This window comes from Epinephelus moara, chromosome 12 (genome assembly GCF_006386435.1).
Source record: "Epinephelus moara isolate mb chromosome 12, YSFRI_EMoa_1.0, whole genome shotgun sequence".
Classification (NCBI taxonomy): Eukaryota; Metazoa; Chordata; class Actinopteri; order Perciformes; family Serranidae; genus Epinephelus; species Epinephelus moara.
The window spans coordinates 41,021,855-41,032,253 of record NC_065517.1 but is presented as its reverse complement, the minus strand read 5'-3'; the positions used below and the strand labels follow the sequence as shown (position 1 = coordinate 41,032,253).

The following is a 10,399-nucleotide window of genomic DNA, read 5'->3' as shown; positions in this document are numbered from 1 at the left end:
ACATCAATGTCTCTTTCCAGAAATCATGACCTGGTTACTCAAGATAATCCACAGACCTTGTCGTGAGCAGTTTCATGTAGGAACTATTTTCTTTCTACCGAACTGCACCTGCCAACTGTATCACCATGCGGAAGGAAGCGTGCATCTACTGCTAGCTCACCTAGCACCACTAAGCTAGCTAATGTGACAGCTCAGCTAATGAGGATGCCATTAGGTGGATTCCTTCACCTTCTTTATCCTCACAGCCAGTTTCTACTGTAGGAACCTTTCCAGAAACCTTACTTTCATATGACTGGAGTAAACAGGGGCTAAATGTAGTTTCTCTGCCATAGTTCCCAGTGACAAAACAGTGCCTGCTGGCTGGGAGACTGTGGAGGTATCGGGTGAAGTCTACAGTGTTGAATAATGCTGATGGGTCTAACGCACAATTCACGGCTGCTACAACCCCTTCACATCATCATTCGCACACAGTGAGCAAGTACAGAGTGCCACTAGTATCACTGCTGGGGTGAGGGCTGAAGACTTCTTGTAAGATTCATTGTCAGGTCTCCAGAAACAGCCCGACGAAGAATGGGTGAACGACCTGAGAGCACGAGTGAGTTCAAGAAATGGAGCAGCGATCAAGTGACGATAGGAAGCAAAATTTAAAGGGACAGTTCACCTCAAAATGAAAAATTGAACAAAAAAAAAAAAAAAAGTTGCAGAGTGTTGGAGACATCAGCTGTAAGGTTGTCTGTCTTCTCTCCAGTATAATGAAACCAGATTGCACCAAAAACTCAACATCAATGTCTCTTTATAGAAATCATGACCTGGTATGTCATCATGTAGGATTTTCTTTCTACTAGACTACACCCACCAACTGTAACACCGTGCAGAAGGAAGTATGCATCTACTTTTAGCTAGCATTTAGGACTACAACCAATGATTATTTTGGTTTGATTTTTATTTGATTAATCTGCCTGTTATTTTCTCTATAACTGATTATTTGTTCAGTTTTAAACATGTCAGAAAATAGTGAAAAATATCCGTCCCAGTTCCTGAAAGTCGAAGTTGATGTCTTTAAATGTCTCGCTCTGTCAGTCCAAAACCAAAGACATTTAGTTTACTATGGTATAAAACAGAGAGAAGTAGGAAAACCGTATTTTCTGACATTTTTTGCATTAAAAAGTTACTTTAAGAATTTATCGATTTGTCAGAATAGTTGATTATTTTTCTGTCTGCCAAGTAATCGTTAGTTGACTTATCGTTGCAGCCCTACTAGCACTACTGAGCTAACTAACACTACAGCTCAACCAAAGAGGACGCCATTAATGTTTACATCTCTTGCTGTCAAGAGCCTCTTGTCCATGAGTAGATGCACGCTTCCTTCTGCACATTGATTCGCCTTATTCGGGTGGGTGTAGTTCTGTAGAAAGAAAATAGTTCCTACATGAAACTGCTCACAACAAGGTCTGTGTAACCAGGGGCCTGTATCACGAAGCGAGATCAACCTTTCCTGGGTTGACTAACCCTAACAATGGCAATCAGGATAATTGGTATCACGACACTGGATATCAACTCGGTAACTCAACCCCGGGTTGCTTTATCAAGAGCTGTGAACGAGCACGCAGTGGTCCAATCACAATCATGAGAGAAGCGTAGCGTCACTGAGCGTCCTCACAGAGCGCCGTATGTGAGGGAAAAAAAAGTATTTCTCATGTGAGGATCAGAGATTAATTCTACTAAAATATGAGGAGGAGAAAAGCAACGCATAACGGGATGAATAATGTTTAGCTTTAGTTTAGATTAGTTTATTTGCACATAATGTTAAAAACAGACAGTATAAAATTTACAAGGTTAAAAAAAGAAAAGTGCCGGAGAGGTTAGAAGCCACTAAAAGCTTATCAAAGAAATTCCCCTGTCAAAACATCAATGAAATCACATAATAGAGAAGAAAAAAAAACGGGTCAGGAAAGAAGAAATAGAGGAGGAGAGAGGGAAAAATCAAGACAAAACAAGGTAGCAAATAAAATGATGTGTAGGTTAAATTACTCATCACTGGTTCAAGTAGCTACAGTACCTGTACCTGTACATCTGACACTGATCACACCCTTGAATCCCATGAAATCAATGCTGCGCAGATGAATTGCGTGTATTACAATTATCGTCTAACATCATTGCGTCTGATAAATTGGTCTTCTTTGTCATAACGTTATATATGCTACAATAAAGCTTAAAGCTGACGCCACAATTAAATCATATCAACACCAAATTGATAGTCTGAATAAAATCATCCTGATATTGAGCTGTGTTAGAAATTAACAGCTGCGCAAAAATATACCTAGTCTCCCTCTTTAAAAAACAAAAAGGAAAATCCCTCAAACACCATGAAGTGTAGACATGATAGGCTACTTTCCACATTTCCAGCAGCAAAGCTGTCAATTAGGCCCATTATCTTTAACAGGGATCATTTCCTCCAACAAAACAAAATGTTGGCACTAATTAATGGTGCTATTAAGTGTCCGCAAATGATCAGTTTCTTTCTTATGAAGGGGTGGGATGAAAGTTCCACTTCTTTCCACTCCTTTTTGAACAGTCTTTTCATTGTCTGTTGTTGTTGCTTTCTTTTCTTTTTTAATGTTAATGTTTTTAATGTCAGCGGAGTCATTTTTTTCTGAACAGCTGATTGGCCAGTGGGTGGTGCTTTTTATAGGATCAGATTCAACCCTGAACTTACCCTGCTCCGGAGCAGGATAGCCGTTCAGAGTAAGTTACCATGGTGATCTACCCCGATAAGAACTGAACCGGCTTCATGAGACCGAAAACCCAGGGTTAACCCTGAAGTTACCTCGCTGAGACATTAATCCTGCTTCGTGATACAGGCCCCAGGTCATGAATTCTGGAAAGAGACATTGATGTTGAGCTTTTTCAACACCAAAACAATCTCATCTTGGAGATGAACTGTGCCTTTAATGAGCTGACATGACGTGCCATTATTAAATAACCCACGATAATAAGAAGCAAGACTGAAGCACATGATTGATGCTGGACGACGGTTTATTGAACAGATTTCTTGACCTACAAACTGATTATAATGCAGGCTGCCAGTATGAACGGACGTGTAATGAAAAATAAAAATAAATACAGGAAGTACAGATGTAAACCAAGATCTATTGTTTCGGGTGGTTACAGCAGCAGCTCTGCGAACACACTGAAGAGAGGTCAAACTTCATTTAATGAACAGCAGCAGACAAACGTAGCTTATCAAGACAGATATCGATACCGAGGCAGTAGGTAGCTCTGGAGTGAAAGATTGTACAAAAATAAAACATCTTCATTTATATTCAGTTTCCATGTAAAGAAACCCTGTAAACATTTCTAGATAGCACTGAAACCTAACCAAAGGGTGCACGATGGTTAAGACATTCAACAGTGTAATGGGAACTATTTTAGTGCAAATACAGTGTGAGTGTGAGAAAACTCACAGTTAATATCATGGTCATCACCAGTAGAAAAGGAGGTATTTTTGAAGTAGTAGTAAACCTCGACAAAACTACCGAAAACTTTGGTGCATAAAGTGTGTTTACATTCAATAATCGAAAAGGAAAAAATGACTGGAAGCCTGTTTGCAGAGGATGTTTGAACGAGAGGGAGTAAACTCATCTCTGAAAACAAATCCCAGCTGCTCTTTACATTCAAAGAATTAAAAAAAGAAAAACACCAGGATTCTCCCGGATTAATATCAAGCATCAACAACAAAAAACATACATTTAAGGCATAAGAATCTTACTACAATGAAAAGTGAAAAAATAAAGGACCCCGGGTACAATGCTTAGCAAGGATTAAAAGGAGAATGGAGGAGAATCGGCTTCAAACAGAAAGCCACCAAACAACAGCTTTGAACTGCCTTCTGCCTGCAGGGCAACATGCAGGGTTTAAACGGGCCCACGGCTCAGTGTCTTTTCACACACGTGCAAATGTCCAGGAGGGAGGAATGAGCTGTGGTGGTGGGGCAGAGGGGGGACACAAACCATTTAGATGCTAAGCAAGAGTACGTCACAGTCTTTGGAACATGAGGTCAAATAGTGTAGGTAGTATGTTTGAAGTAAAATGCACAGAAGGAGAGATGTGAGGCGTTCGGGGCCCAGAAGTTCTTCAACAGAGCTCCCGTGCTGCGTCAGAAAGCCCTTTGTTTAGTCACCCATGAACCAGTGACACCCCGTGATGCAAGGCTCGCTTCCACATGTAGTATGTGGAGCGAGGGGTGAAGGGGAAGTAAGACCTGAATTCTTTAAATGTGGGGAATGATTTCTCCTCGAAGCGCTGCTGCAGGAACAGCTTGGCCTTGGCCTTGAAGTTGGCCAGAGCCACAACATCCATCGCAAACATCCGCTCGTCTATGGGTGCCTTGTGGTGAAGGGCGTGCTTTGAAAGTGGGGCATCAAAGGAGGGCATGGGGGAAGTTTGGAGATATTTAGGATTCTCAACAAACGGATGCACGTGCTGACTACTTTCAACACTCCTCTCCGTGACCTTGTTTTCTGTTGCTGCGTTCTCCAGACTCTGTGGGAGGTTTATCACTGCGCTGGACACAAGCATCTTCTTCTTGCGGTTCTGAGTGCTGCGCCACAGCCAGTAGAAACAAGGGGACATGGATGGGAACTTGAGCCTGAACTTGGTCAGGGACCATTTGGACTTTTGGATGTGCAGCTTTGCGACATCTCTGAGCTGTTTTTTACTCATGTAGGCCCGCCTGAAACTTTTGTGTTTCCGCCTGCAGATTCTCGCTCTAGGTGCAAACAACTGGTTGGTGTTAGGCAGGACTGGCGACAGACTTTTGGGACTGTTGCTCTTGTCGGCGTCTGAGCTGTCCTCGCTGCTGCCGACGCTCCCTTTGTAACCGCGGTTGAACATCAAAGCTTCTCTCCTCCAGTTGTAGTAGGTCGATCTGGAGATCCCTGGGAAGTTTCTTTTGAAGACCCTGAAGGGGAGGGAGGCATTCATGGTGATGCAATTCTGCAGACAGCGCTTAGCTTCCTGCATGTGAGCTACGTTTTGGGCCCGCTCCAGATCCAGCTTGCCGAGGCTGAGGCCAAACATACTGGCCACGCTGTCGTGGTGCTCCGGCTCATCCTGTTTCGCTTCAGGTGAAGACCAGGCTTCCTGTTCCGTGCTCTCTCCAGGACTTATCTCTCCGGTTGACGACGAGGTGGAGAAGTTTCCTCCGGATTTCAGGAGCTCGTGCTTCCAGTTGTAGTACGACGACCTTGAGATCTCAGGGAAAAACTCTTTGAACTGGTGCAGAGGGATGAGCTTCCCTTCCAAGTAGCAGGCCTGCAGGAAATACTTTGCCTCGTACCTGGCTGCAGACTTTTTGCAGTGTTCCTGCGTCTGCCTCTTCCAGCGGTAGAAGGTTCTCTTGGTGATGTTGTACTTTCCCTTCAGGCCTGCGTAAGAAAGCTGCAAGTCCTGGTTCAGCAGCTCCTCGCTCTTGGTCGGCGACGCCCTCTGCTCGCTGTCAGGGCTCCCAAACGTGAGGTCGCTCCTCTGGGCTAGCGCCACAAAGTGGTTCGGCCTGAACAAGGACTCGGACTGCATCGCGCCAGACCACATGATGTGCAGGGTTAGTGGCTCACAGTCTTTCGGCCAGGTCCTTGGACGTATGACGCGGTTGAAATAGGGTCGGATCTTGTGGTTGAACATGGGGTAGATGGAGTAGATGTTAAACATCAGGACTGATGACAGCGCGTACACGTGCCACATGTTGGCGTAGGAGCCCGGGAAGCAGGACGCTTTGACATCTGCGTCAAAGATGGCCTCCAAGACTGTAACAGGCAGGTTGAGCATGTCCTCAGACTCTTCGGCGCAGAGGCTGAAGCGAACAGCCTGAAGCATCATTTTGGAATCGATCATCCCAGACAGGTAGTATCTCTTCCACAGCACCATCTCCAAAACTGTCCGTACCTGTGGGGACAAAATTAATGAAATCAGTCCTACGACACAGCTCGAAAGAATCTGTATTAATGCTCTAAGTGAAACACATTTGGACCCTAGAGACCAAAATCACTGCTCACCTGTAGCTCCAAGCTGAGTCCAGTGTTGCCCACAAGCAGCATGCTGACGGCATCAAACAGCAGGTTGCCTTCTCCCTTACAGTTCAGAGGCAGGAGGCCCACGGGTGCATCAGGTGGGTACAGGCCATGAGCCGTGTCATCCACACCCACCCACTCAGGGAAATCACGACAGGGGCTCTCGGGCAGCTGAAAGGGAGCGAGGACCCGATCCACCTCCAGGGCCACTCTGGTCAGAGCATCCAGGCCGGAGCTCTCTGTGGCCTCCTGGAGCTCCCCCAGCACAGACAGCACCACCTCCTTCCTCTGAATCATGCCTGGGGATGTGACGGGAGCTGGAGGGAAGAGGAGAGTTAAGATAATGGAGGAGGAGAGGGAAGCTCAGATAACTCTGAGAAGTTCAGAGGTATAAAACAAAAGGGAAAAGGCTTAGGAAACGTGTTCTTTGTTACCAGGAGAATAGATTATGTAGATGACTGTGGTCTATCCACACTCAAACAACAGCTGCAGCTTTAATCAAAACACTGCCGCTGCAGTTAATAAACACTTCTCACGTGTTCCTAATTCACTGCAACAGATTGATTCCTGCACAGTCAAGAATCAAACTGATCTGTAAGAACTACTGAAATGCATTTTTGCTGTTACTCAACTGTTCCATCAAAGTTTAAAAAATTTGTTTCAATCTCTGCAACAACAACAACAACAACAACAACAACGGCTGTTTAAAGGTCCAGAGTGAAGGATTAAGATGCATATATTGGCATGAATGGAATATAATATAATGAGTATGTTTTTTTGTGTATAATCACCTGAAAATAAGACTCGGCATGTTTTCATTAGCTTAGAACGAGCTGTTTATGTCTACATCAACTCCTGGTCTACAGACGTTGCCATGATGCACTGGCATGTTTCTACAGCAGCCCAGAGCGGACAAACCAAACACTGGGTCTAGATTTGTGTTTTTTAGTTAGCCACCAAAGTCAGCAATCCCTCTGTGATAAGAGCTTCAGAAAAACACTGATTTTTTAACATTAAACTGCTTTATTCAGTGTTTTTATCGGTTTAAACCGCCATTTGTTTTGGAGAAGAAGAGACGTCTGCCGATAAATCAGCTCCCGGTAAAAACCTCCTGAACATCTGGATCAGAAATAAGGCGAGAACATACTAAGCCGTCTTTATTACATGTCAAACAGCATTGGAGAAACATTGGCTTGAATTGTGAAACTGCTCTACTCAGTGTTTTAACCAGTTTTAATCACTGGGTTTGTTGTTTTGGAGGAAGAGACCTCTGCAGATAACATAAAAACCTCCTGAGCGCCCGGATCAGAAATAAGGTGAGTGCATAGCCTGTAAGTTATCACAGAAAAAGGTGTGCACACATAGCAGGCTCTGGGCGGGCAGCATGCCAAACAGCATGGGCAAAACACTGATTTGTAACATGAAACTGCTTTATTCAGTGTTTTTGCTAGTTTAAATGATCTGGTTTGTTGTTTTGGCGAAGAAGAGACCTCTGCGGATAATTCGGCCCCCAGTAAAAAACCTCCTGAACATTTGCATCAGATATAAGGTGAGCACACACTAAGCCCTACTCACTATGTGCCAAACTGCATAGGAAAAACACTGATTTGTCACATGAAACTGCTTTAGTCTGTGTTTTGACTTGTTTAAATCATCACATTTGTTGTTTTGGAAATAAAGGGGCCTCTATTGATAATTCAGCTCCCAGTAAAAACCTGAATATCTTGATCCAAGTTATCAGAGAACAGAGCTGAGTATAAATTAGCATGCACTGGGCGAACGACCCATTTGCTATGTGCCAAACAGTGTAGGAGAAACACTGATTGTAACATGAAACTGCTTTGTTCTGTTTTTAGCAATTTAAATCACCAGGTTTGTTGTTTTGGAGAGAAAGGGACCTCAGCGAGAAATTCAGCTCCCAGTAAAAATCTCCTGAAATCTGGATCACAAATACGGTGAGCGCATACTAAGCCCTGTTTGCTACATGCCAAACTGCATGGGAAAAACACTGATTTGTAAAGTGAAACTGCTTCATAGTGTTTCTACTGCTTTAAATCACCTGATCTGACCTGATCTCAGAGGAAGAAACCACTGCTGATAATTCAGCTCACATTAAATGCCTCCTAAATGTCTTGATCTAAGTTATCAGAGAAAAAAGGTGGTGTCCAAAAAACAATGCAGTCTGCTTTAATCTGTGTTTTTACCAGTATAAATCAACAGGTTTGTTGTTTTGGAGAGGAAGAGGCCTCTGCAAATAATCCAGCTCCCAGTAAAGCCTCTTGAATATCTGGATCAGAAATAAGGTGAGCACATGCTAAGCCCTACTACCTATTTACCAAACCTCATAAGAAAAACACTGATTTGTTGCGTGAAACTGCTTCATTCTGTGTTTTTACTGATTTTGATCACTTGATCTGATCTGATCTCAGAGGAGGAGACCTCAGTGGATGATTCGGCTCCCTGTAAACTCCTCCTGAACAAGAAACACAGAAGGAAATCTGTGGAATTAAGTTTCAGCTGGTTTCAATCTGAAATCCTCACCACTGAATCCTCTAAACTTTACACACTGTTCCTTTAAAGTTACCCCTAAAGCACATCACATTTAATAGGAAGTCACTAATTGTAGCGTGCTTCAACTTTCTCACGTTAAACTAGCTGCAGAATATGACTCGGGTTGTTTAAACTGATCTCAGATCAAATTCAAAGTCATTACCTGCACGGCCTACTTTGTGCTGCGCAATCATTTTGGCTTGTTTTCCGGCCTTACGTGATTTATTTGCAGGTTTCTGTAGTTTCAAACATTAAATTGAACCTGCCGAGTTTAAACTGTTGCTGTGGAGTTTATACGGTACTTTAAAAGAACATGAAGCGCGCATCTTAAATTAAAATGAACAAATCCCTCCGGTTGAATCGTAAAACGATGTTAAGATAAAGTAACTTCTCACCTGAATGTCCAGAGACTGAAGAAAGGCACTCAAAGGAAGTCTCTTGTTTGTGTCGGGGTCCAGCTGATAGTGTTGATCTCTCTCCGGGAGTTTTAGTCCATTGTGCGCGTGCAGCTCCGGAGCGTCCTGTCCTCCTCCGCTGAGCCGGTGGAGAGATTTGTGGGAGCGATAAGCAGCACCTCCCTGCAGGAAAGTGTTAATCGTCGATTCGCTTTTTTGTCTCTGCGTCGAGAGACACCTCCTTCCTCCCCTCCTCCCCCTCCTCCTCCTCACAGCCAGGGTCAATTTCAATGTGAAGTGTTAACAAAAGCCAATGTGTCAGAGGGCCATCAGAACACAGAGGCAGACTTGTAAGGCAACAGGTATCAGTGCTTTTAGCTTTTATCTACATGTTTTCTGCAGATGACAACAGGTCACTATCAAGGTTATTTGTCAAGTGCATTAAAGGACAGTCAGGGTTATTTCTCCCTCATGAATTAGCTACTTCTATGTGGTCGCACACATATTTCTTCTGTAAAAACACAGAAAAATCAGACCCTTTGCAGCACTGAACTTTCCTGTACAATCACCGTGAACTGATTTTGTTTTCCTGCGATGCAATGTAAGGGCGGGTTTGTGGATTAGAGCCGATATGTGCAGACAGGGTGTGGACATGAGCTTTATGAGAGGAGAGGAGGGCCCCTGAGCTCCAGGTCTGCTCCACTGTATCACTTTTAACACCTCCTCTCCTGCCTTTTGCAGGATTTCAGTAATCAAGGCCTTTTGTTCCACACACGCACAACAATCCCAGCGACTGTCCCCCAACCCCCCACTGCCTCTACTGTAGACACACACACACACACAACAGGGGACAGCAGCATTTGGCCCCCACTGATGTGTCCACTCTGAGCACTCTCACAGACAAGCTGGTGCCTGAGTTCACTGAGGTTCAAGGCTTTGACCTGGAGGCTTATCAGGTATTTGGACAATGTGTGAGTGTGTCGGGGGGGCTGACAAAAGAACAGGCACCATTTCACCTCTCTGACACAGCGAGCTGAGATAATGCATAGAGGCACCCACGTGTTAAAAGCTATGGTAATATGTGTGTGAATAAAAACTGAGCTTCCCTTACTCGCCACCTTTGACCTGGAGTGTTCTGGAAGTCTGTTGAAATACAGGCAGTGAGATTACTTTACATTTACTGTACATTTTGAAATGAGGATGACGACGTGTTTCAGAGGAAAGCTCAAAGAAAGTGTCTGAAATGAGTGGAGTCAAAAAAGGTCACACTGAAACCACCTAAACTCCTTTTTTCCTTTTATTTAAGGAGCTCTATCTGCAGTGGGCGATTTATCAATCAGTGGAATATTAAGTATTCTGTTTTCTGTGCCCTCAGTTCAGATTTGA

At 43.9% G+C, this 10,399-nt stretch overlaps 1 protein-coding gene across 1 annotated transcript; it reads right to left on the bottom strand.

Annotated features, from left to right (window-relative positions):
• Nucleotides 1-3,028: 3,028 nt before the first annotated feature.
• vrtn (vertebrae development associated) lies at nucleotides 3,029-9,180 on the bottom strand. Its single transcript, XM_050057475.1, has 3 exons — nucleotides 9,014-9,180; nucleotides 6,054-6,385; nucleotides 3,029-5,943 (listed from the first exon to the last, which is right to left on the bottom strand). The coding sequence occupies exons 2-3, from the start codon at nucleotides 6,363-6,365 to the stop codon at nucleotides 4,177-4,179; spliced, it is 2,079 nt and encodes a 692-aa protein (XP_049913432.1). The 5' UTR covers nucleotides 6,366-6,385; nucleotides 9,014-9,180; the 3' UTR covers nucleotides 3,029-4,176.
• Nucleotides 9,181-10,399: the final 1,219 nt, after the last annotated feature.

Coding starts and splice junctions, on each gene's coding strand:
- vrtn (XM_050057475.1), bottom strand. CDS start 6,365: ATGATTCAGAGGAAGGAGGTGGTGCTGTCTGTGCTGGGGGAGCTCCAG. Junction 5,944..6,053: donor GACTCAGCTTGGAGCTACAG/GTGAGCAGTGAT, acceptor TTGTCCCCACAG/GTACGGACAGTTTTGGAGAT.